At 51.9% G+C, this 27,249-nt stretch overlaps 1 protein-coding gene across 3 annotated transcripts in view; it reads right to left on the bottom strand.

Annotated features, from left to right (window-relative positions):
* The window catches only part of MGMT (O-6-methylguanine-DNA methyltransferase), a 351,374-nt gene that overhangs the window by 288,315 nt on the left and 35,810 nt on the right, over positions 1 to 27,249 (bottom strand). For all 3 annotated transcript variants that reach the window (XR_003677651.2, XR_003677652.2, XM_055081271.1), the window contains exon 2: positions 2,086 to 2,222. Coding sequence is in view for 1 of the 3 variants with exons in the window: in XM_055081271.1 (XP_054937246.1) it covers positions 2,086 to 2,222 (137 nt within the window). In the remaining 2 variants the exon portion in view is untranslated. The remainder of the gene's footprint in view (positions 1 to 2,085; positions 2,223 to 27,249) is intronic.

Genomic DNA, 27,249 nt, shown 5'->3' with positions numbered 1-27,249 from the left:
AAAACTAACCCGACATGACAGAGATCAGAACAGTGGATGCCAACAGGGAGAGGGCGACTGAAAGGGAGCACAAGGGAACGTTCTAGAGTATTTTATATCTTGGTTTGGGCTGGTGGTCGTGTGGTCGTACACATCTGTGAAAAGTCACTGAACTTTACGGTTAAAATCTATGAATTTTATTATGCGATTTTCACCTCAGTTTTTTTTAAATGAAAGAAACCGATAACTCTTGAGTATTCACACAGATAATTTTTATGCTACTTCTGAAATACCCCTCCCCAGATTAACCGTATACAACAGACTGCTGGTTGCCCTCCGCCCCCCCCGCCGCCCCCGCCCAATCCGCTCCACACAGAACCGCCGACTTCAGCCCGCGCACGCCAAGCTCCGTGCTTCCCGCATGGCGTGCCCAGCAAGATCAGGGAAGACACGGATGCTGCTTCTGGAAACAGAGGGCATCCCCTCCTTTCTCTCTCCTCTCTCTGCTGCTTGTGAAGGGGTGTGGCAGCTCGCACCCCAGAGTCTGGCCTGCAGATGCCGAGAGGAAAGCTGAGGGCGCCAGACTCCAGGGACTGTCCCGCCAGCAGACCCAGCGTCACTGCTCCTCCGCCAGGGCTTCTCCTCCTGAGAAACCGGCTGCATCTGATTAAGCTGTTACTTGGAGGAGCTTGTTTTCCACAGATGAACCTAATGCTAACTTGATTCAGAAAGCACAGAGAGCAGAAGCAAAGCTAAGCCTCATCTTCACTCTGTTCTCACAATTCCTAATGGACATTGAAAGCATTTTAAGAGGGGTTTTTCCTCATACTTTTTCTTCTCCAAATTCACTTGCTCTTTTTTTAAAAAAACCAAAAAAAAAAAAAAAAAAAAAAAAAGAATTCAACCCATAATTTCTGTGATTTATTGTGCAACTGAACACACTAAAAGACAAAATGACATTTTCCCTACAAATTATTTGGTGCCTGTGATTTTCTGAACACTACAGCCAGATGGTTCTCATAGAAATCAAGAAGACTGTATTCATATAATTCAAAGGTTTGCTTATTTTTTGGTCTTAAAAAGGACTATTGATTGTAACATGCAGCTCTACAGGAAAAATCTCGACCGAGGAGGCGAAAACTGATATTTATTACCGCCCTTGTGCTCATTATAGCCATCTCTGACAGTGGTCCATTAAAATCAATTTTTATGTTTCTTATGTATTTTCTTTTTCTAACATCCTTGGTGCTGTGTTTATTAGCCCGTTAAGACAAACGCTGAGCAAAGGAGTGGGAGGTTTTTCCCCTCTTCTGTCAGAAATAACAAGGACTGCAATTTTAAAATACAACTGCTACTCACAATCAATGAGTGCGGGAAACTGAATGTTACCTTTCAGAACAAAACATTAAGGAGTGCTTTGAATTTTTTATGGTTTTGTAATTAGAGAAAATAAATAGTGGAGATCGTTCAAGAAAGAGAGAAACGTGTTCCGTGAGAAATGACAATACCCTAACTTCATGCTAACAAGGGGATTTCATACCCTTTCTCCTCCGCTGCGCACACACCAACAGCCAGACACCATCTCCAAGAGGCCCCGTGGAGCTCCTGATTAAGCAATTCCAGGACTTTGGAATGAAAGTCCATTAATAAAAAATTCCACTAACAGAAGTCCCATAAAAGTCCATCACCTGGCAGACGGATGAACAGTGAACGTTGGTCCTGGATTTAAAAATCAAGATTAAGGAAGCAACTCCCTGTCACCAAACTTCCAAAGAGATTCCCACATCCCACTTGCTTGAGAATCAAAGCGTTCAACACTCACGGTCCATCAACACCTCTATAAATGTATTAATACGTCTTGGGGCTCCTAATTACAGGCTATGTCCCTGTGGTTAATCAGAGGTGGAGGGTTCCTGGGCAACAAGCACAGATGCTGAAAACGAACAATCACGGCCCTACCATTTTTAGAGAGATGCTATAACTTCTGTGATTGGTAGCGTGTGGCTACGTGTTACCCTGTGATCAATGCAGAACAAGCAATAATCGTATTCTCTCTGTTACTCTGAACAAACCACACAGTGGGTGTCACACAGGACTCTCACTCACTCAGTGTCTGGGATCTTCTGGCCGTGCAGCTTTATCCCGTGCAGACCCTGCTCACAGCCAGAGATCTCGATCTTCCCCAAAGGGCTGTCCATCATTTTGTATTTCATTTCACAGGTCTTGTTCATTCTCCCAAGCACCTAAAGAGAAACAATTTTTAAAGTTAAGCATACGTGAAAGAGTTTGGTCACTTCTAAAGTACAACAGAAGCCCCAGTTATTTAAGACATAAAACATCTTCCAAAGTTTTTTCCCCATTTTTGGAATTTAACCATATAATGTGTCATTTTTATAACAGAGTCACTTTGAAGACAGATTACCATAATTACCCAGAGCAGCCAACCAACAGTTCACTCTCCTTTCACCTCCTTAAATTACGATCTCCTGGTGGCTCAGTGGTTGAGAATCCGCCTGCCACTGCAGGGCACACGGGTTCGAGCCCTGGTCCGGGAAGATCCCACAAGCCCGCGGAGCAACTAAGCCCGTGCGCCACAACTACTGAGCCGGCGCTCTAGAGCCCGTGAGCCACAACTACTGAGCCCACGTGCCGCAACTACTGAAGCCCATGCGCCTAGACCCCGTGCTCCGCAACAAGAGAAGCCACCGCAATGAGAAGCCCGCGCACCGCAATGAAGAGTAGCCCCCACTCGCCACAACTAGAGAAAGCCCGTGCGCAAGGCCCAACGCAAAGATAAATAATTTAAAAAGAAAATGTTTTTTTAATTACCATCTCCCTATTCTTATTTATCTTTAACCAACGCATAGTCAAAGATGAAATGAGTGCCTTTAAAAAGTACCTAAAACTATTTAAAATAAAACAATTACCAACAACACTTTCAGTAAAAACTGAAGACAAAGCATGTGATCTTCTGAATAAAGTACGTTTAAAACTAAAGCATTATGAAATGAATTACAGAAACGGAGGGAGATCGGACTCAGCAGCGGCCGCGGCGGAATCCCGCTCTTACGAAAGCGCACGGACCTTGCTTGCGTTCAAGCCAGTGTACAAAAGCTATCCTATCATGTACCCTCCACGCGAACAATTCTGAGAGATGCTAATTTTGGTCAAGCCCGTGGAAGTTTAAAAGAAAGAAGAGATGTACTAAGAGCAGCGAGAAGCCAGTACCAAGGTTTAGGCGGACTGGCATTTTGTAAAAATCCCTGAGAAGCCAGTACCAAGGTTTAGGCGGACTGGCATTTTGTAAAAACCCCTCTGTCTCGAGGGGAGGCCGGAAGAGAGGGCCGTGGGGAAGCCCACCCGGGCCGCCTCGTCTCCCCGGCGACTCCTGCCCTGCTGCCCGCACACCTCCCTCGGGCCACCTCACGCGCCAGCGCTTCCCAGGGCTCCGCCCTCAGCCACAGCCGCCCGGGAACCGGAGCCCCGGCAAGGCCTCCCTGCGAGCTCCGGACTGGAAGTCGGGCTGCCGCCTGGCTCTCCTGACCTCTGCGTCCTGGAAGCGCTTCACGTGAACTCGTGCAAAAGCGTAACCGCGCGTGGGCTCTCCCCCTGTGCAGCGCGTCGGTGAGCGGGCTACCACCCGGCGCCCCCCGCGCCCCACCGGACGTGGCTCCTGGGCCCCGCTGCCCCCGCACCGCGCTCCACGCCGGCTCTACCGTCTTCAGCTCTTCTCACTCATCTGCGCCCGTCCTCCGCACTCGCTCGCCAACCCTCACCTCCCCGAGGAAGGGCGCCCTCAGGCCCCCTATTTACACCCGGGCTCTTCCCGCTCCAGCCACCCTCACCTCGAACACCACATCACTACTGACGACACGACGGCGCTACAGCAGCTCAGCGAACTGCAGCCCGCCGGCCAAACCTGGCCCAGCGCCTGCTTCTGCAAGGGAAGTATTCCTGGGATGCAGCCGTGCTCATTGTTTGCAGGCTGGCGGCTGCCTTCACGCTCCAGCGGCCGAGCCGACTGGCTGTCCTGCAGCCCTAAGTCCGTGGGCGCCCCTCAGGTGCAGCGAGGGTTCCAGTATCCAGGCCTGGACACCGGGGCCTGTCCTCTCCCTGACTGTCCCGTCTGCCCCACTTGGCCTGGTGTCTGCCTTACTGTGAAACCTCAACACACCCCCATCGCCCTCACCCGGCAGGTTCTCCTCCCTTCTCTGTGCCTTCCACCTGCTCCTAACAGCACACGCCGACTCCCTCCTCTACCTCCCAACAGCCCCAGGACAGAGGCACACACACGTCTATGCCTTGAAGAGGTCAAGCACCATTCCCAAAAGCCCATGGTGTGCAAGCATCACTCCCAAGATTCCACCCTAAACCCCTGGGCTCCAGAGCTGCCCTGTTCAACATCCCTTTCCTGTGCACAGTGACGGGGGTCTGAATCGAATAGCTCTCCAGTTCCCAGTGAGTGGACACAGGATTTTGCTGGGAAACCTTCTCAGATGTTTGCCCGTCATCGGAGATGCTCTCTGCAACCTCATATTCCTTCCATGGCTCCCCACTGCCCGAGGGATAAAAACCAAGAGTCTCCCCACCCCCTCCAATCTGTCACGTGGAAACAGGGATCAGGCCAGGCAGAGGGCGATCATGGCCTCCTTCCCACGGCCCGTCACCTTGAGAAAGTCACCTGGACTCTCTGAAACACAAGTGCCTTTATCTGTAGGACAAACGATACCTGAATCATAGGGCTGGCACGAGGGTTAGCGGGAATGTGTGTAAAGACCTGACATCCCCGAAGGATTTAGGATTACCATTATCCCTGCCACAACCGACATTCTAACCCAATATCCTTGGCCTTTGACCTTGTCACCCAGAGTGCACTGCTCTCCTCCCTAAATTCTTATCCAACAACTTCAAAATCCTAAACATTCTTCAAAAGCCAACTGCCACCCCTTCTCCCAACCCCCTGGGTGCGTCCCCTCGTTTCCTGAAGCCAGAATCAACTCCTGACCCGCAACCGCTCACATCTGTGGACATTTCCATCACCCTGAGCTGCTGGCAGGTGACCATGCTACCATGAGTCGGGGCCCCACGGACAGCAGATGCATTATACATGTTAAGGGGTTTATCATACGTGTGATGAACCAGATCAACAGCACGTCCACCATCCGGGCCAAGGGGCCAGCAGAGCATTTCTCTGAGCACAAAGTGTGTTCGGAGAAAGGGTTGTGCTGGCACGATGAGAAGCCTGTACGCGCTATCCCCTCCTGGGTGACACCCTGCACGTTAGCGGGTTAAAAGCTCCGAGCAGTCTTGCAGTAGAAGTCAGCTTCGTTTCTCTACCGAGCCACTGGCAAACGTGTGCACCGACCCGTGCCTCGTACCCAAGTCCCTGTTCAGAAGCTAAATGAGCAGGCCGCCGTCAAGCTGAAGGCTGTTTCTCAGCAGATCCAGGCTCAGGGCCCCGGCTCAGGCCTCAGATCCGGAGCCTGACAAGTCACGAGCCCATGGCAGGCAGGACTCCTGCTGGCAAGCCTCCGAAACTGATGCTGGCTCATTTAAGCACAAAAGCAATTTACCGAAAGACGTTCCGTAACTCACAGAACTTCTGGGAAGGCTGGAGAAGCAGGCTGAGAAAAGGCCAAGACTGGCCACAGTCCAACCACAGCCAACACCAAGCCTCAGGATACACCTGTGGGAGCAGCGAGGGACTGCAGGCACGCAGCAGGCGCCGGGGCCACCGGGGCCCCAGGAAACAGGATGTTGCAGCCACCGTCGATCCCCTGCCGCCCGGGCTCCCTGTCACTTGTCCTTGGACTCAGGCCCAAGCAGATGTCTAGAGCTCACGTGGGCGCCAGGCCAGGGTGTACCTGTGCCGAGTGGCCGGGAAAAGGGACAGCCTCCAGGAGGGCTGTGTCCATGCCAGCCCCGCTCAAGCACACGGCCCGGCATCGCTGCAGAAATCAGACCGGCACACAGCCGACCAGGAGGAGGGCGAATGTTAGACGTCCACTCCTCTTCCCGCGCCTCAATTTTCTCATCAATAAACTAAGAATAGTAACCTGGCTCCACCAGTCTCCCTGGGCTGTTCGGAGGGGCCCAGCTGGAGAAGACAGGAAAAACGGTGAACGGGGCGGGCGGCTGGGCACTCGTGCAGCTTCGAAAGGACCTCTGTCTTACTCCGCACACACTCAGCTCTCACCCTTGCTCTGAGGAAAGGCTGGGGAGACACATCCGGGCGCGCAGGGCAGGTCAGGGGGAGGGCAACGAAGGTGGCTGGGGGCTCAGGGGCACAAGCACTTCCACCACATGGGAGGACGAGCAGGGCTCCAGAGAGATCAGGCCCCTCGTTTCTCCAGGAGAAGGGCCCTGCACGCCACCAAGCGTCCCAGGAGCCGGGCTCTGAGCACAGCCTGGATTGGCCGAACTTCAGAGGCCGCTGGCCTAGAATGCAGGAGCAGGGCAGCCAGCCAACCCCGGCATAGCTGGAAGGGCTGCCTCCGGACCAAGTAACAGCCACACCCTCCAAATAACGGAAGGGCTGCCTCCGGACCAAGTAACGGCCTCATCGTCCAGCTCCTGCATCTCTGCATGGGACCAAGAGGACGCTGAAGCTCGGCCTGAAGCCGCCGCGCTGCCCCCCGTGCCCAGCACCAGCATGCACCGCCCGGCAACACGGCACCGGCCCTGGACCACCTGGTCTAAACTCGTGCCCCAAGTGCAGGCTGCCTCCTCGTATTAAGCAGCAGCTCCGCTGGCCTCCACAGAACGTGGTGAGTCAATCACAAATCATGCCAGGAACCAACAAAGAGCAGTCAGTCCTTAACAGGAATAACTGGCAAGCTCAAAATCTGAGTTCTGAACAAGTGGCACGTGTCACTTCGAGCCAAATCCACTCCGCTGGTCATTTAGTTCTGTGAAGTCTGAGGAGGTGAGCTCCTTAGACTTCCTTATCAGTGAAACAGAATGGAAATCAAATCCCACTTCAATTTTCCTGAATGTGAGGATTCCCCGGAACTACCTCCCCTAAGACTCGGGCCTGGTACTCACAGCCCAGCTCCTTCTGGACTTGGCCTGGCTGAGCTGTACTTTCACCAGCGCCTCTGGGTTTTTAAGCCCATTAGCAGAACCACTGCCAGTCAAAGATAATGCACCATAACCCACCAACGGCTACTTTGCCAGAAAAAGAAAAGCTGCAATTTCTACATAATTTTATACCAACCCAGCCAGAAAAGGCGTTTGAGACTCCACAGAAACCTGTGCAGGACCTTCTTTCCTGTCGACAGCCAGGGCATTCAGCACACCGTCCTGCCACGAGCAAAAGTAAAAACTAGCTGAATACTGCATCCTACTACGTAACGGATGATGTGTCCCCAGGACAGAAGCGCTGGGCCATTTGGCGTGGGGTGTGTGTGTGTGTGTGTGTGTTGAGAAGCCCAGGCTGAAACAGCAGGTGTGCTGCAGGTTCCGCAGAGCTGGCAGGCCTGGCGAGGAGGTGGGCGGATGCCTGCAGACAAGATGGGGGTGTCACAGACACCAGGAGGGACCCACGGGGGCTGAAACGGGGCAGCAAGAAGAGCGAGGCTTCCGTAGCAGGTGAATGCATCAGGGAGCAAGAGCGTCTCAGCACAGGCTGGTGGGAGGTACCGTCTGGAAGGCAGCAATTCCAAACACACACGGGGCTGCCGTGCACGATGGCTGCACAAAGATGCTAATGGAATCCTGAGCCCTGGGAGTGCGACAGACCCGCCCGACACCCTCCCACAGCGACGTGCCCAAGCTCCACTCCAGAGGCCAACCCACCACCAGGCTCCAAAGATGAACTCTCACCAGGAGTTTCATCAGCTAACACCAGCCCAGAGAAGGCCATGACTGTGACCCCCAACAAGTGGGCCAAGAAGGCAACGAGGCCCAATAAAGACACTTGCTCGCTGTGGACTCTGCAGCATTCACAGCGCCAACAGCCCAAGTACCCGGTCCAGGGCCAAGCAGGCTCCCGACAGCCTCACAGGACTCACAGGGGGACTGCTGCTGGGCGGGGAGGGTGGCTGCCACAGGGGAGCAGGGCCACACGCTGCAGGAGAGCAGCTAAAAATGTTTGGAGGAAACGACATCTACACAGAGAGCTGAATTATAACAAGGGGCCGGCCAGGAGAGAAGACGCACGTGGGAAGCAGGTTGAGGCAGACAGCCGGTAGCAGAGCCTGGGAGGCAGGGGACGAGGCCCAGGGGCCGCAGAAAGAAGCGTGGGGGAGACGCACAGCCTCCACGGGGTCCGCTTCGCGTCTGGCTTTGTCCCCGAGAAGCCCCAGAGCTTCAAACAAGGGGGAAATCCACCAGGTTTGCCTTTTCAAAGGCTCCCTCTGGCAGCTGCGTAAAGAACAGGTGGGAACAGAGGGTGGGAGTCGTGGAGGAGACCGTGCAAACGATCCACCACCAGTGTGAGGCGGAAGGGAGACTAAATAATGAGCCATAATAAATAAATAATAATAAATAAATGTTTAATAAATACCCGAGTGCCCCTTATGCATGAGCCACCAGGCTCAGGTGCCTGAAACTGTAACGAGACAACCGTGGTCTACTGGGGGAGGAAAATTACCCACAAAAAGCAAATCTTGCTGAACAATCTTTTCAACTTTTCTATAGGTCTAAAATTATTCCGAAGTAAAAGTTTACCTTAGAAAATCAAGAGATACGGTAGAATGATTTGAAATATTTACCTGCATCTTTCTACCTGCATTTTCTAAGTTTTCCACAGTAAACCTGAATCCCTTTCACAAGAATAAAAAATTGTATTAAAATTCAGTGTAATATAAAACACAGGTGATGATAGCAAATATTCTACATTTATCACTGTCTCAATGTCACACATGCAAAACAAAGGGCTGTTGATACTCTTCGGCATAAAATAAAAACTCGGAGGTATGGAATTTTTTTGACTTTTAAAAAAAGAAAGGGTCAAGTAAAACGAAGACACATGAAAGAAATCGCGTCTCCTTCTCTCCCATCCATCACAAGTCCTTGCAGCCCCCCAACAACCTGGGGCCCTCCCTTCCCGCCTGACCCGGTCTCTGACCAGGACCCCCAATTCACTCTACTTTTACTGCTCCTCAAACACACAGATGTTCCTCTTGTCTCAAGGCCTTTGCACCTGCCACTCACTCTTCTTGAAATGCCTCCCCTTCACGTTCTGGCACGGTGGCCTCTGTCACTTAACTCACAACCCTGCTCAAACATCAGCGTCTCAGAGAAATCTTCCTAAAGCAGTCCATCTCCTCTATCCGTTCTTTCCTGTTCTTTCCTTTACAGCACTTATGGCACATGAGATCACACTAGATTTATTTTATTTGCCATGCGTCGCCTTCACTAGAAAATAAGCTCCAATACAGTAGCAAATGTTACATGACAGCTCTGGCCAATGAGTAAGAAGAGGTCTGCCGAGAGGTCTTGTTTTGATTAAAAAAAAAAAAAAAAAAAAAAGAAAGAAAGAAAGAAAACTTCTTCTGTGGCTGGCACCATCTCCTCCCCTTTCCTCCTTGCCTGACACTGCAGATGTGATGCCTGGAACTGTGGCAGCCATCTGGTGAACACGAGGCAAAGGCAAGAGACTGGAGAGCCCCTGGCGCTGACACCGTGAGCCACTACCACACCAGTGCTGTCTGTTGCTGACTTCTACTTGTGCAAGAAAGAGAAAGCCCTGCTTGCTTCAAGCCAGTGTTCTGAGGATTTCCCGTTTTCTTCAACTTGAGGCTGTCCTAACTGATTTTTGCTGTATGCTAGCACTCAGAACGCATCACAGGTGCGTTATTCAACAGTAAACACCTGTTGAATAAATGAGCTAATTATCCGCATCATTCAATTATACCTGATGTGAGGACTCAGAAGGAGAACTCCAGGATTAACGAGAGCCCACAGCTGGGGTCTGATGACCCGAGCCTTCCTGGAAGAGGTGCCTACACAAAAAGGCAAGTCGGAGTTTTCTGGGGGCAGGGTGAAGGAGAGGAGTGCCCCTGGCAGGCGGGTCTGTACGTGCTGAGGCCCTGGTGCTAGAGGGAGCACAGGGCGTCTGTGAACTGAAGGAGGCAGCAGCCACAGGAGGGAGAGGACCCACGTCTGAGAGGAGCCCGCTGTGGCAGCTGCCGGAGCGGTGAGTGCCACTGTAGGGGCAGGAGCAGGAGGGCAAATGGTAGCACCGACGACCCCAAGAACATCACGGGCAGAGAAGGGGAGTGCTGGGTCTGGGACGCTGTAACCACACCCGTGAAGACAGGGTTATGATGTCTGCACAGGTTCTGGGGCTCAACAACAGAATCTGCTCCAGCTAACAGCATGCCGTGCTGGTTTTCAGGCCAGAAAGAGGAGGGAAAAGTTTTACAAGCCAACCATCCATTACTCCTAAGCACCACGTTTACAGCTGCGTAAAATAGGGGCTGTCCTGGAACCAGCAATCCTGAAGCGGCCAACTGGAGGCCACGGGACCACCCTGCGGCAGAGGCCTCGGGAGCCCCGTCGGAGGACAGGGAGGAAGCCAACCGTCAAAAGCCCAACAAACCAGTTTCCAGTGTGCCAAACCCACATGTTTGGGAGTTTAGAACTAGCCCACAGGGTCCTGCAGAGGCTGCAACAAGCCAGCTCTTTGACTATTTCCCGAGAGCAGCAGGGAGCAAGCTTACACGGCGCGAAACCACGTTCCTTAGCGGAGTCCCCGAGCTGCAGGGACAAGCGGGCCCACGGCTTTCTGGGGGACAGCACCACGGCCGCATTTAGGACACAGATTAAACAGCCAGGCTCCCCATTTCCTACTCTCATGAAGCACACACCCTGTGCCCCCCCAGCCTGGCAGCCTGGCAGGCCCAGCTCCCTGCATCATCACCGTGGCAGCCACCTAAAGCCGCAAAGTGGCAGACATCAACTGGTGGCAGGAAAAAAAAATCGATTTTTTCATGGCTATTTGGAGACCTCTGCAAAAGTGAAGTGAATTCCGTTTCATCTCTCTTTTAACATGAATGGTGTTTAATGTTCTGAATTAAGTGGTGGGCGCCAGGGGCTGGGTTCCCACTATACCAATAGCAAGAAACCCAGAAACAAGCTGTCTTCTTTCTCCTTTGCCTGTAGTTTTCCAGGCCGGCCACGCCTGTCTAAAAGCTGTCCTTCCAGAACCGTCTTCACGGTCCCGCTCCTTGCACTTCTAGCCCTCTCTAGTATGGGTATCCTAGGCAATGAAAAATGACCAGAAAGAGGCTAAAAAGAGAAATCGCCTGCTTTCTTACAAGCAGTGTACAAACAAGGTGCCCAGATGTTTGCTACTGTTATCTCCCCAAGGTCAATGGCATGTGGCCCACAGCTGAGCTCAGGCCTCCCCCAGGGCGGCCCCATCTCGGGCATCTCCGTGTTGCCATCAGCTGCATGTGTGAAGTGCAAGCTCGCTGGCACCATGAGCTCTGATCAAGGAAAGGGGGGCAACCTATCTCCGGCTCCTCCCGACATCAACGAAGTCACCGTGAAATGAAAACGAGTTTTGCAATCACCCTGCTGAACAGAGAATAAGAAAAAAGCATCAGGCAAGCACCTTTGTCCTCAGTACTCAACATCAGCCCACCCAAGGATCAGGTGTGAGGGATTATTCTCATTAGGAAAAAAACATGTGTCAAACCCCTAGAAGAGAGAAAATACTTCATACCTATCAGCTCCTGATAAAGCTGGCCAAGAGAGGGTGGGAGAGAAAGTGGACAGGACTGATGCCCGCCAGGTGTAAAAGTCAAGAAGGAAAAGGCTGGGGAGGAGGCAGGCCGGTGGCTGAGACCTGGCTCCCACTCTGCCACTAGGCCAGGGTCTCCCCAGTGGAATTTCACCAGGTCACATTCAACAAAGGGCAGCTATAAGTATGCCTCAGTTTATTATGCCCTAACAACCAAGAAAGGTTCAATTGGTTGAAATGATTTTGCCAAACAAAATACGGGCACTGCCATCTGGTATATCAAACTTAGAATGGATCCAAAAGTTGTGCAAAAACATCACTTCACGTCTACACAAAAACCTGCACGTGGATGTTTACGGGAGCTGTATGCACAATGGCTAAAACGTGGAAGCAATCAACGTGTCCTTCACCAGGTGAATAGCTAAATAAAACTGCGGCACATCCCGACAATGGAGTATTAATCCATTGCTAACAAGAACTGAGGTATCAAGTCATGAAAAGACATGGAAGAAACGTAAATGCATATTACTACGAGAAAGAAGCCAATCTGAAAAGGCTATGTACTCTATGATTCCAGTTATATGGAGACAATAAAAAAAAAGATCAGTGGTTACCAGGGTTGGGGGGAGCGAGGGATAAGTAGAGCACAGAGGATTTTCAGGGTAGTACAACTCTTCGGTAGGATATGGCGGTGGTGGATACATGACATTATACATTTGTCAAAACCCCTGGAGAGTACAGCACCAAGAGTGAACCCTGACGTAAACAACGAACAAAGGTTTACCTCGTTCTCGTAGGGGATGTTGGCAGTGGGGAGGGGCACACATGGGGGGGGGCAGGAGGTATATGGGAACTCTCTGTGTAACTCTGCTGTGAACCTAAAACTGCTGTTCTAACTTCGCTGTGAACCTAAAACTGCCCTAAAAAATAAAGTTTACTAATTAAAAAAAGAACCATTCCAAAGCCTTCTGTTACGGCCCTGACATGGAAGGGAAATGATTCTCCCTGTTTGCTGCTAAATTTCGGTGAACCCAGCTACATGCACACACAAAGGGAGAAGAAATTCTGCATCAGTGTCACAACTAGGCTTCCAAGTTAAAAACTGCTTCTACAGGGATCCCATCAATACTGTGCTCTGCCCGTTCTGAGCTTACACACAGACTTCCAGGACATGGGATGTGTGAGCACCTTCCTGATTAACGACCCTCTGGTCCTGAAGAATACCCATCACAACAAGGGCAGGGGAGTCAGGGCCAAGGTGGAGAACGGCCACCGCAGCACCACACGCACGTGCATCTTGTTAAAGCGCTCGGCGTTCACCAGTCGCCTAAACAACGCGCTCCGAGCAGCACATTATAAAACAGCCGTGAAAATGCCTGCCCATCAGAGCTGCCATGTTAGAGGGACATCTAAGGAAATTCTTTCACTGGTCTTTAAAACAACCATTTCTAGATAAAAACAGGCACTGTCTCCATTTAAAAACTATACTTAAAACTCAGTTTTCCTTTCCAAACTTTTCATTTTTGTTCATGTTACCAAACTAAGGTATGAGCCAAGCAGGAAGGTTTAACTGCTTTTCTCTTCTGAAGCTCAAAGACTGTTTTGAATCTGTGCAACTACACAGGAATTAGGGAGCAGCCAGAATACAAACCCGTATATGTCTGTGTGGGTAAAAGAAACAGATTCCACACAGAGAAGAGTGCACAAAACTTACAGGTGTACAGTTTAACAAATTGCTCCAGAAATCTCTTGGAACTTCAAGCATTTTTGAAAAATATTTCCAGGTGCAACACCAAGGTGGTAACTACCACTCCCATATCCATTCCAACAGTTTATAGATAAAATATCTCTGGCTCTTGCCAAAAATTGGTGCATGACACCAGAACGTGCCAGAACACTCTACATACAGTAAGACCCATAAAGGTCTTCTCTTAGAAGTTTCTTAGTAACTATCACTTATTTCTTCAAAATAAGAAAAAAGCTTCCCTACTGACCACGGTGCTGCAGACCAGAGTCAAATCTACAAAGACTCTCCGTGAAACGAGACACCGGCGTCAAAGCAAGCTCCGACCTGAGTGCGCGTGCTCGGGCTGCACGCTGGAGCCCACGCACGTGAAACCACAGGTGAAACGCTGGGCACCGCCCCGGCTAATTAATTTCAAGGAAGAAAAGTTTTACATCAAAATGAGCATGAAACAGGAAAACCACAAGTTTGTTAGTAGGTTTCCCACTTGCCGGGCTCCCAGGCCCCGGAAGCACCAGTCACTGCCCGCTCTGGCCCCTGCCCTTTGGTGGAGGGGGACTTTGGTGAAAGACGGGAGAAGCCCCGCTCTCAGGTGCTGTTTGCGCAGCTTACGCCGCTTACTCGTCTTCCGGAAATGCACAGGGAACGTCTGAGTACTCAGTGAAGGAAGAACTGTTCGTTAACAGCAAATGTGTCACCAGCCGGAAGACCAGACACACCAACGATGACAGGAAGCAGGTTTCAGAAATGAATGAAGCCCAGACCTCCAACAAGGAGCCCACAATCAGAGGCAGAATGAGAACTCTGCATCCTCAGCCATCGCAGCAGGATTTGGAAAAGCAGCCAAGAAACCTTAATTCGGCAGAACAGCCCCTCCTACCTGCTACTCCTCCTCCATCAAACCGCCGGGGGCCTCTGAGCACAGCGCGGACCCAGTTTCCGGGGTGGCGGTGGGGGTGGGACGGACGGACGGACGGACGGACGGGGGGTGGGGGGCGCGCGCACACACACACACACACACACACACACACACACACACACACACAGCATGTCCGGTGCTCTGGGCCCAACGGGGAGTCTGGCCAGCTCGCACCCCCGCCGGCGCCGCCGGGTCCCCGGAAAGGGGGAAGGGAGGCGGCCCGAGGCCTCGGAGCTCCGGCACCGCCGGGCTCGCGGCCGCAGCTGACCCTGTGCGGCCTCCCGCGCCCGGGTCCCGTTCCCGCGGCCCCAGGCGCCCCCCGACCCCCTGCGGGCACCGGAGGTGTGAGCGGCGCCCCCGGCGCGGCGGGCGGCGGGAGGACGAGGGCCCCCGGGGTGTGAGGCGCCACGGGAACCGGCCTCCCGGGCAGCGTGTACGGACACCCGGCCGCGGCCGCCCCAGGAGGCGCCCACGCCCCAGCGCAGCTCCCCGCGCGCCACGCCGCCGGGCCTGGGTCTGCCGGTTGAACCCCGAGGGCGCGCCCCGGCGCTTTTACGCTTGGACGCCCCTCGGGGTTGCACACAGCACGCGGAGAGCGGCCGAGTCCACGGCGCGGGGAACCCGGAGTCCCGTGGGCGCCCCGTGCCCCGGCGCAGGGCCCGGCCAGCAGGCTGACCCCCGAGCCCCTGCCTCCCCCAATCAATCTCAGGGCGTCCCCGTGCCACGCCTGGCATCCTGAACTTCAGTGAGGCCCGAGGATGATCTACCGTGAAGGAAAAACGATGAAACATGCCGCGCTTCCCCTCACTTTTAACTCCCCCCGTTAGAGCTGCCTGTGTGACCATCACTGACCAAAGTACCTGTCCGGGGGTCGGACGGGGCAGGGCCGAGTCCACCCTCTGCCCGCAGCACCGCCTCACAGCCTGCAAACGTTCCCGCCCTTGAGGCACCGACTCATCCGGGGCTGCTCGCTGACAGCCTGCCGTGGAGCCGGAGACAGGGTGGCAGGCGGCTGCTCACAGTGAAGGGTCAGTTCTTAAAACGGCGATGTCTTGGGAAGCTTCAGCTTCAATATGCCGTGGCAGAAAACAACCTCATTCTTTATCCACCTCTACAGCTGGGCACAGTTTAGCTTTCTTAGGGAATCAGTAACGTGGGAGAGAACAGGTGGGGAAGATCTGAGAGAAACACCTTTGTCAATTTGGCAGGGCGGCCAGACCCGAGAGACGCCGGCCGCCGAGCAGGACAGGGTGGGCCCTGGCCGCGGTCGCCTCAGAGCTGAAGGAGAGCACACTTCCTGGACGAGCAGGGCTGGTGGCGGAGCGAAAAGCGCTCACACTTCTCTCTCTGACAGCAAGATGTGATTCAAAATCCTCCTCACCCCAGAAGAGCCCTGGAGTATCAAAGTATCACAGGCTTGTCTGCAATCCCAGTTAATAAAGATTTCCACCTGTGTACGCATGGAACGTCTACGTTAAAAACGTGCTTTCTGGGCTTCCCTGGTGGCGCAGTGGTTGCGCGTCCGCCTGCCGATGCAGGGGAGCCGGGTTCGCGCCCCGGTCTGGGAGGATCCCACGTGCCGTGGAGCGGCTGGGCCCGTGGGCCGTGGCCGCTGGGTAACGTCTACGTTAAAAACGTGCTTTCTGTGTCGGTGACATCATTAGCTTACCAGGGGGACTCACTGTAATGCCGTCTCCAGGTTCAATACCCCAATCCCTGTTTGCACTGATTCATACAGCACAGTGAACACAGTGAGGTCCAGATTCCATAACAGGCTCCACCGAGATCCTCAGAGAGGGCTCCGGCGAACGGCCAGGAAGGCATCCCCACACCTGGAATGGGAATCAACCGTGGCTTTCGGGGAGGCCTACAGAAACGTCCCTGCCCGAAGCAAGGGGGCTGCCAGGATCCACTGGCCCAGATGCAACCCGTTCCTCCCCAGCTTCATCAGTATTTCCCTGGGTGTATTCTGCAAATTCAGCAAGAAGCGCTGAGAGTGAAGAGGAGGGACACCTGTGGGTGAAGAGCTTGAGTACCTGAGCACCTGACAACGATCAGGGGTTGGTGGGGTGCAGGGCATTTTTAAACGGTTGGAAGAAGTCCGAAGAAAAACACTTCATGACGTGTGTTACGAAATGTGATACGAATTTCGTACACGTGATACGAAACTCAAATTTCAGAGTCTATAAATACAGTTTCACTAAAATGTAGCCAGGCTCATGCTGTATTGTCGATGGCAGTTCTCGTGAGTACAGCTGACCCTTGAAAAACGCAGGTTTGAACCAGCAGAGTCCACTTATACGCGGATTATTTTCCAACAGTAAATGCTATAGGACTACACGACCCTCAATTGGTTGGTTGAATCCGCAAACGCAGAACCACAAGTACGGAGGGCTGACCGTAAGTTATACCCAGATTTTCAACCGGATGCAGGGGGAAGGGGGGTTGGTGCCCCTAACCCCGATGTTGTTCAAGGGTCAGCTGTAGTTGTGACGAGACCACACAGCCTGCAAAGCCAGAACTATTTACCATCCAGTCCATTTCAGGAAAAGTTTGCCACCTCCTGACCTAAATGCACTTGATTATCAGCCTGTCCCAGGTTCTGTGCTGTTGGATCCTTCTCTCCCACCTGCTAATGAACAAATCACAAGACCATGTTGATTCCCATATGCTCACCCGCTTGTCTTTGACACCGCAACCTCAAGCAAGATGTGGCGACCAAAGTCTTCTGGAATTTCTCACGTACTGGCTTAGAAAGACCAGCCACTAGTCTGCAGCAGCGCTAAGCCTGGCCACCACTAAGGACCACAGGATTAGGTCCCCTTTACCCCTAATAAAGAATCAGCTGCACTCTGTTTCTGCGGTAAAGGATTCTCGGGTGAGAAGCACGGTGAGATTGATGACTTGTATCCCAAAATGGAAGAGCCTTGTGTTCCAGATACGCTCCGGCGGCCGGGAACGAGCCAGCCTTGATGGCACAAGGCTCCTGGAGGGACAGACGCCCTCCCCACCACAAGGCCAAGCAGCCACTGACATGTGCGCCGCTTCTGAACCATTAACCCAAGGCAAGAAATTTTATGTTCTAAATTAGCTACATTATGCCCAAAACCTATCAGTGGCTTGATAACTTGAACATATAATTCTATACCTTTTACTCTTTAAACAATAATTCAGTCTAATCCTATGGCTGAAGCCAAGATTTCCAGACCAAAAGTGCACTTTCCATTTGATTAAATACTAATAAATGCAAGAATAAAATACCAGTCTTTTATCTTACAGTAAATTCTTCAAAAAACCATATACTCTAAGAATTAATTATCTCTCTGGAGAAGGGGACAGGTTCTTCCCCTCAAAGACAGTTTAGTAGTCTCAAAATCTTAATTACAACACTTAAAACATAATTTATAGCAGTCCAGGGCTTACAGAAAGATGACATCATAGTGACCTGTCAGTCAGCACGGCCTCAGGTGGAGCATCCGGACTGTCAGTAACAGGGTAAAAAGAATCGGGCAGGATCTCGCCGCGGAACGGCCCACGCCAAGCTATGATCCTCAACAAAGCATGCAAGCTGATATGATACACGCTTGGCCTTTTTTCCGTGTGCGTGTTTGGTACTTGAAAATTTAGAAAATATCTTTACATATGTCATCCGTTAAGAAGTAAACAGAGTGGAACGCTTTCAAAAGGAAGATGGTAGATTTCCCAGAGTAGGGGGTTTCCTTTGTTTTCTAGTGTTATAAACAGAGTAGGGAGCCAGGGCACCGACACCAGTGCCTCTGGTGCGTGAGCCACGCCCAGGGGTGGCGCCCAGGGGCTGCCCCAGGTCACACCGTGTGGCCGCGGTGGTCTCCAGCCTGATGACGTGGCCCAGGAAACCTGCCGCAGCCACAAGGGTGGAGCGGGCCCTCCCTCCGACGGGGTGCTCGGGGCTGACGCCACGGAGACGTCAGACGTCACCCCATAAGGCAGGCGGGAATGTGCCAGAATCACGCTCCATCTGCTACCGCGTCCTCCTAACAGGGCCCCATCCTCACTGCAGGTGACAGAAACAATGCATCCTGTTAGGAAGCGGCAGAAAAACTTTGTGGGAAACCTGAAGGGAGATACCCACTCGGCATCAGTCCCAGGCTGCGGTGCTTAGGTTAGACTGGGGAACACGCCTTCCCCAGGGGACCGGTGGGACAGAGCTGGGCCTGCAGAGAGCAAAGCAGAGCGGGCCCTTGGTGACCTTCCGCACGAGCGGCCTCTCCGGCCCCGTCTCCTCCTCTGTGATGGGGACACCGTGCGGACTGACGAGACAGTCGGGGCTACCCGAGGGTCGGGCAGCGCTACGCACGGCCCCGTGGGAAGTCAACTCCAGGCCGCCAGCCTGCGGGGCTGCCAGCCTGCGGGGCAGCCAGACCACCTCCGTCCGTGTGTGCGTGCCGGCGCCTGCCGTCCCTGTCTCTCTCGTGTGAACTGAAGAGCAACGTGGTGGCCAGGCACTTAGCAGCCAAAAGATAAAATGAGGCAGAGAAAGGTGTGGGAGCAGCTAGCTGGGTGTCGTCACGAGGCAAGGCAGCAGTGTCACTGGGCAGCGGGCGGCCGCTGAACGAGGTCATGACAGGAGCCTGAGAACCCTTTCTGAGGCTGGGCGTCTGGCTTTGCAGGGTCCCACGTACCTAACAACGCCTGCCCGCAGTAGAGAAATAACGGAAGGAGCCCACACACACCTCCCAAAGCAGCGCCGAGGACACCCAAAGACATGCTCAAGAGGCCTCTGTGGCCCAGGAGCCAGGAGAGGCAGAGACAGGGAAGCATCCCGGGGCGGCACTGCCCGTTAACGCGAAGCAGGCACCAGGGCGGCGCGGGAGCGAGCCTCTCCCCTCGTGAAACTTCAGTGGGAGGTGTGTGGGTCATACCAGAAAGGCGACCAGCGAAGGGGCGCCAGCTGAAGTCCTGCTGACCCCGCTGGGGGTTCAACTGTCTAAGTTTCCAACCCCCAGATGCTCCAATAGCTGCTGTCTACATCTGATGCTTTGTAAATTCTCAAAGGTCTCCACTGTCTCCGTCTTTGCTAGGGGCGTGTATCATTTTAGTGACCCATCAAAGTAAGAGTGAAAATCAGGTTGAGTTTCCAAAAGGGAAGAAAGTGAGTAAGTACCAAGGAAGTCACTTCTTCACCCTCATTACCATCCAGGAACACGGCTGGACCATCGGGAATAGACTGTGTCCCTGACGACCGTCACTCTTTAGTGGAAAGGAAAGGAAAGGAAAGAAGAAGGACCCGTCAGGAACATCTGCTTTGCTCTTTTCACTTACTATGGATTTCTCGGTAGTGGGACATTCGAGCTTCCACCTGGAAGACAAACGTATCTGTCGTTTAGAGGGCCCCTCCGGGCAGCACGGGTGACTCCACTTCACAGAGAAAGGTCCTGCAGGATACACCTGCTGTCACCCACTCTTACACTGAATTTTTACCCTTTGATGTCGAACTGCTCACACAATGGTTCAAGATGTCAGGGTCTCGAACTTTTGGCTTAAATGCTGGCCAAGCTGGAGGGCACACGTCACTGGGCCAGATCCAGAAGCCGCACACACAATCATTCCTGCTCCCTCACCTACAAATGAAGCCCCATCTGGGGAGCTGTACTTGTTACTAAAGCACCAACTTCCCCTTTAAGCGGGAAGGGAAAGGGAAGGGAAAGGGAAGGGAAAGGGAAGGGAAAGGGAAGGGAAAGGGAAAGGAAAGGGAAAGGAAAGGGAAAGGAAAGGGAAAGGAAAGGAAAGGAAAGGAAAGGAAAGGAAAGAAGAAGGACCCGTCAGGAACATCTGCTTTGCTCTTTTCACTTACTATGGATTTCTCGGAAAAGGGAAAGGAAAGGAAAGGAAAGGAAAGGGAAGGGAAAGGGAAGGGAAAGGGAAGGGAAAGGGAAGGGAAAGGGAAGGGAAAGGGAAGGGAAAGGGAAGGGAAAGGGAAGGGAAAGGGAAGGGAAAGGGAAGGGAAAGGGAAGGGAAAGGGAAGGGAAAGGGAAGGGAAAGGGAAGGGAAAGGGAAGGGAAAGGGAAGGGAAAGGGAAGGGAAAGGGAAGGGAAAGGGAAGGGAAAGGGAAGGGAAAGGGAAGGGAAAGGGAAGGGAAAGGGAAGGGAAAGGGAAGGGAAAGGGAAGGGAAAGGGAAGGGAAAGGGAAGGGAAAGGGAAGGGAAAGGGAAGGGAAAGGGCTTTAGTGGAAAGGAAAGGAAAGGAAAGAAGAAGGACCCGTCAGGAACATCTGCTTTGCTCTTTTCACTTACTATGGATTTCTCGGTAGTGGGACATTCGAGCTTCCACCTGGAAGACAAACGTATCTGTCGTTTAGAGGGCCCCTCCGGGCAGCACGGGTGACTCCACTTCACAGAGAAAGGTCCTGCAGGATACACCTGCTGTCACCCACTCTTACACTGAATTTTTACCCTTTGATGTCGAACTGCTCACACAATGGTTCAAGATGTCAGGGTCTCGAACTTTTGGCTTAAATGCTGGCCAAGCTGGAGGGCACACGTCACTGGGCCAGATCCAGAAGCCGCACACACAATCATTCCTGCTCCCTCACCTACAAATGAAGCCCCATCTGGGGAGCTGTACTTGTTACTAAAGCACCAACTTCCCCTTTAAGCAGCCAGCTTAAGGACTCGCCTTCACGCAGAGCCGTACAGCAACGAGAGCGCTCTCCCATCCGCACCGCGGGCCGTCTGCACGGCTCACCCGAAGAAGCGTGTGGTCCTCTTGGAGACGCCTCCGCAGCCTCAGCTCCGGGGCCAACAGCAGTGCAGTCACCAACAGGCATTCAAGCCCCCGCCCTCTCCCGTCCGCGACACACATCTCACCGCGTACAGGAACCACCTCCTGGCTGTGCTGAGAGCTCTCAGCACCCACGGGGAGCGCCGGAACCGCGATGGCCCTCCCGCCTGGGCTTCAACGCGTGGTTGAGGCAGCAGCGTGGGCTGCGCGTTCGCCCCGCACACGTGTCCTCCCAGAAAGGAGGACAGGCCATAGCACAGCCAAGTCTCCGAACCCCCTTTATCCCTCTGGTCCTGAGTTATCCCCCCCCTCCCCATCTCCCAGCAAAGATCCAAGCCCGTCTGTCCCTGGGCCGGGCGGTGTCAGTGGGCTGGGGACAGGATAGGGCCAGACGGCACCCCAGTAACTGACCCGGCTCAGGAAATTCCGGGCCGCACGGGACAGGGGCAGGACGAGGCTGTCTCTGGCTACTGGGCTCTGCTCACTGGAGGCAAAAGAGGATGAAGGCATGGGATCAAACTAGGTTCAAATGAAATTCAACGTTTAATACAGAAAAATCATTTTTGCTCAAGTTGTCTGATTTCAGACACTTGTCACACACATGGAGAAGATATACATAAAATCCACATTTACACACAGAATCTATGTTTCAATAAAAACAAAGGCCAACTCATAACCAATTTATCTACAAATGACACAGTGACTAAGTATTGTGCAAATATTTTTCCTTGGAAATAGGGATTATTACAAAATCATATGTAAGCTATACCCAATCTTTGTTCAAATAATTGATTGATGTAATCATCTCTCTCTCGTATGTTCCCACTACCATGAGGAAAATCTCTACAGTGTATTTCAAAAACCAGCAGAAATGTAAAACTTCGTGCTACACAACTTAGCTGATACATTTTATCTAAATTACAACGGACTGAATTCTTCAGATAGTATTCACAGATGAAAATCTTATCGATCTGCCACGTTAATTTCAAGGGTAACTTGAATTAGAAGAAAAATCCAGACTGTAACAGAATAAAAAACGCTTTGATAATTAACTACTTCTTTAAATGCTAAGAACCTTATCTATTAGCACGCCAACTAACATTTAACAAAGATTTTTTAAAGATACTGCCATCTTCTCCCTTTCTAGAAGACTATTCACAAGATTTGGAACACACTGACTGCAAAGAGGACACAAGGTGAGAGCTGGTGGAGCCGGGAAGTCCCCAGTCCAGAAGAGGACGACACACAAACTTATTCGCTGGGGTGATGACAAGCATCCTGATGGAAACACCGATTGTCACCTTCCCTTGTTTTATGACGTCCTTTACAAGGTCATTTTATTTCTCATTTTCTTTCCTATACGGAACACCAAGGCTGGGACAGTTTCTGGAATTGCTTTTGTGGTCCCCGAAGGTCCGCAGAAGAGCCCACCTGAAGACCCACCTCCCTCACCCACAGGGACAGCAATGCTCTGGGTGGTGCCCGCCCTCCCTCCTGCCCAGGGATGGTGTCCAAGGTGTGGGTCCAGGAGACCTGGGCAGCACGCTGAGCCTGTGACCAGGTGTGATAGGCACAGTATCCCAAACGTTCCTTCTGTTTAAAAGTTATCCAATGTACTCCTTTTTATTGTGGTAAAATACACATATTTAGCATTTTATGTTTGTAAGTGTACAATTCAGTGTCATCAAATACATTCACAATGTTGTGTGACCATCACCACTACGGACGCAAAACTTTATCACCTGCAACAGAAGCTCTGCACCCGCTCAACACCACGTCCCCTCCCTCTCCTCTCCCCCGGCTCCTGAAAGCACCACACTTTCATCTCTGTGCATGTGACTGCTGTAGGCACCTCATACAGGCGGAATCTCACAGTACTTGTCCTGTTGTACCTGGCTTGCTTCACTGAGCGTAATGTCTAAAAGGTTCATCCACGCTGTACCCCGTGCCAGACTCTCCTTCCTTTTTAAGGCTGAGTAACATTCCACTGTATGGATGGACCATATTTTGAGGTTTACCTGTTCATTGCTTGATGGACATTTGGGTCGTTTCCAATGTGTGACTATTCTGAATGACGCTGCTATGAACACCGGTGTACAAATCACAGTTCGAGTCCTTGCTTTCAGTTCTTTTGGGTCTATGCCTAGGAGTGGAACTGCTGGATCACATGGTTAATTCTATGTTTAACTTGGTGAGGAGCCACCATACTGTTTTCCACAGCGGCTGCCCCAGTACAATCCCACCAACAATGAATGCACAAGGGTTCCAATTTCTCCACATTCTCGCCAACGCTTGTTATAAAAGTTATCAAACATACTTCTTCCATTTAGGACACCGAGCAGTGTCCAGACTATAATTCACCTTCTTTTTTTTTTTTTTTTGCATTACTAACCCACAACTCAATCTAGTAACAGGACGAGCTGTTTCCTGACCATTCCTGCATTTCCTGTGTGCCAGGCTCTCCGTATGCTTCTTCTTTAATCTTTACAAGAGCCCTGTGAATTAGACGCATCCATTTCTCTGATGAAAAACACAAGGCTAAAGACACGAAAGTGACTTTTCCAGAGCCCTGTGGAATGGGTAACGGATGGGGCTGTCTGACTAGAGTGCTGAACTGGGGTGAGATTAGTTTAGATACGAGTTTATGAATTATGGATTAAATTAACATGTAACAGAAAAAATAAAATGAATATGTATCAAACACTTGTCTTCACTGGAATTCCTTAGGACAAGGCTGAAGCAGGTGTTTACATTAGAACTAAATTGATACAAAGAAAACATTAATAAGCATCGCTACAGGCAACCCATAAACCTGTGAAACTGTGACAACTGAGCAGACGACAGCTCCAGTGAACGGAATTTGGGGGTGGCTGCCGACACCTGGCTGCCCTCATTCTGGAGGTCTGTCGGGCAGAATGGAGGCCTTGTTCCTTCCTGCCGCCCTCGAGGCCCTGGCACACACTGTCTCTGCAGAGCAGACACTCAAGTAAATCAAATTTGCTGCCCTCTCTCACCAGCCACACACCCAGGACAGAGCCCGCTTTAAAACCCTGACCTGACAACAGCCAGACCCAAATGCCACAAAGAGAGGCAGCCCTGGGGAGGAATTCACCCCCACGAACCCGATCATTCTGGGGCAGCCAGTCGCAGGGCCTGGGGGATGCAGACGCTGACCCGGCAGGAGGGGGGGCAGGCCCAGGTGATGCATGAACCAGCTCCCGGGTGGTACCAATGCTGCAGGCAGCTCTAGAACTGTGCAGACGGTGTCTAGTCCCATCTCTGGGGGCGCCAAGCCTCCCACTAACCACGTCTGCTGCTCTTTGTTCACGCTGAGCCCCAAATATCTCTGGAGAAGGTCTCCATCTCACTCTCAAAAACAGCCAGGTGCACGTGGTTTTCTTAAAATAGTCAAGTCACAACCTAAGTGATGCTTAACAGCAATTAATTTGGATCCCATCACTGCTTTGGCCACTAAGAAGCTCACTGCTTAATGCCCGGCCCGTCTTGAGCCATTTTATAGAAAAGGTGTGCCACTTGTTCAGAATACCAGCTTTATTTATTTCCCTGCCCTTATTTCCCGTGCCTAATTCCTTCATCTATATCTTACATGTTTTTCATTTTTAAAATTATGTACATGTCTGTAAACCTCCTCAAATTCTTCCCTGGCTCATATGAGATACAGATCAATAAAATGACTAAACTAACTAAAATAACCAGCAAGTCTATGATTCATGACAGAGCTTGAGATCTGTTGGCCGTGTTTCCAATATACCCACTATTTCACCCACTCTCACACATCCATTCCAGTGTCCTCCCCAACATACATGGTGCCCGCCATATTTTCATCAGCTGGGATGCTTCTCCAAAGGGCACCTCCAGGCCCTCACACGGCCACCAGCACCAGGGTCCTGCAGCGCCCTCAGGGCCGCCCTGGCTGCCCCACAGCGATGCAGTAAGCTCCAGCACCCCGCACCCCCCACTTTCCACGGCCACCCCATGCCCGGCAGAGGGTTCCGGATGCGAGAGGTGCCCCCCGCCCCGGGAGCCAGCACCCACCAACTCACGCTACTGAGACGGGCACCGCGGAGAATGACAGAGAGTTTGCACCACCTCTTCCAATGTATCACCCATCCTCACACTTCAGTTTTAGCGTTTTCCCTAAGATGTGCAGTTTCCCACAAGGCCACATTTTTGACAACTGTATTATATTTTAGCCTCTACGAAATATCCAAAAAATATTCACCAAGGAATCATTTCCGTGGCACATAAGATCCCGATTTCCTCTTCTGGGCTGACCCCGCTTGGCAGCCGCTGGTTTCGTCACCTGTGGTCTTGCAAGGAGATGGAAAAGGGGCCTCCCTGGGCAGAACCACTGAGGGCGGCTGCCTGGGCTGCCTCCCGGCTGCACTGGGGCTTGCGTGCGGGGGGCCCTCTGCGTGCACCGGGGGGCCTGCACCCGAGGGTGCTGTCCACCCCACCACCCCCCGGGAACGGCGCCCGGGCTGGGGTGCACACAGACCCTCTGCTCCTCTTCCTCTTAACTGCTGCTCTGCAGTAACTTAGTGTCACGCTTTTATCAAAAGCTGGTAGACAGAAAAAACTTCTTTTCTATTTTAAAAAAATTTTAAGTATCACACGTATAGATTTCAATGAACCAAGCAAACTTTACATCCCAGACTCATACATAACTGAGGAAAAACCAAACAGGTAAGAATTAGAGAAACAGACTGTCTTTCAGAGCAGAGTTACATGTCTAAAGTCACCTCTGGATCAACTAGAAAACGTTAACAGCAATTACAGTGTCTCTAAATCATTCTACAGTGGAACTGAGCTGAAGATTTAGTAATTCTGTCAACTTGGAACTAAAATAATTAACTGCTATTACTGTAAAATTTTTTCTACTTGGTGAAACACAACTTTCTGTACAGAAATAATAACACAAGAGTACAAAGAAATATAAATGTGCGAGGCAAACAAAAAGAGAAAGAGGCAACAAAAATGAGGATGGGAGCCCTAGGTGTGCGCAGTGCCTGGTACACGATGTGCGTGGAAGATGCGATTTTGCACGTTGGTCTCACGGGGCAGGATCCGCCATCCGTATCCCGTGAACAAGAGCATACACACCATGCGGACACACTAAAAATTAAACCATTGTGAGAATAAACTTTATCCCACAGCTTAAGGCAATATCTATTCCAGACACTTTGGGGTGGCGATGATAAACATCTCATACAGGAACGGCAAAAGTTTCAACCCAAAAGGAAAAAGCAAACAGAACCCTCGTAAAGCCGAGTGGCGGACAAGAGTTCTGGCTTCACGTGGGAATCGCACACCTCCCTCCGCAAACCAAAGCCTGCCCGGGCGACTCTCCCGAAATAACCGGACAAACAATCTGATGTCACAGAATTTCACTGTACTGATTAGTTCCTTGAAATACGTAACTAGAAATATCCACACACACTCCTTGTGACAGACAATGTTACCTTTGCTTTCTTCAATCAGATGAGCCGTCTGGCCGGAGACGTCTATTTAATCTGGTTTTCCACGTGAGAAGTCGGCACCCACTGGACCTTCTCCTTCTAGAGCATAAGACCTGTACTGCTCACCTCCCGGTAAGCACCATGATTTACGTAGAGATCACCTGGCGTCCTCTCACCTCCCCTTCTACCTTTCCAGACCTCACAACACCTCTCCCCCTCCCCCTCCCTCCGGGAACCTCACAGCTTGACCGTCCCCTCCAGACCCTCTAAAGGCCATGCAGACGCTTCCCCCACCTCCTCACCTGAAATCGACGGTCTCCAAGCAGGCAAGGTGGGGTGGACTGAACGGGGGTGAGTCACCTGGAAGAGGGTTTTCGCCTACAAGGTGTCTAACCCCACCCCTGAGGTAATCAGTCCTGAGGAAACGGCTGTGACCAGGCGCCGGGAAGAGACACAGGCTCAGTGCTACCGGGCTCCCCACGGCCCCCGAGAAGCAGGGGGCCTCTCCTGGGACAGAAAGCCAAGTCGGTGAGAGAGGAAACAGCAGACTCCCCCAAAACAAAAACTGCACAGGAGGTGTCACCACCCTACAAAGGATGTAACATACCACCTAGAACCCGGCCGTTTAGTAAACGTCTTATCTCTGATTCAAACCCTAAAACCTGTGGTGGAATAAA

This window comes from Physeter macrocephalus, chromosome 20 (assembly GCF_002837175.3).
Source record: "Physeter macrocephalus isolate SW-GA chromosome 20, ASM283717v5, whole genome shotgun sequence".
NCBI classification, from domain to species: Eukaryota; Metazoa; Chordata; class Mammalia; order Artiodactyla; family Physeteridae; genus Physeter; species Physeter macrocephalus.
This window is presented reverse-complemented; position numbering and strand designations above follow the sequence as displayed.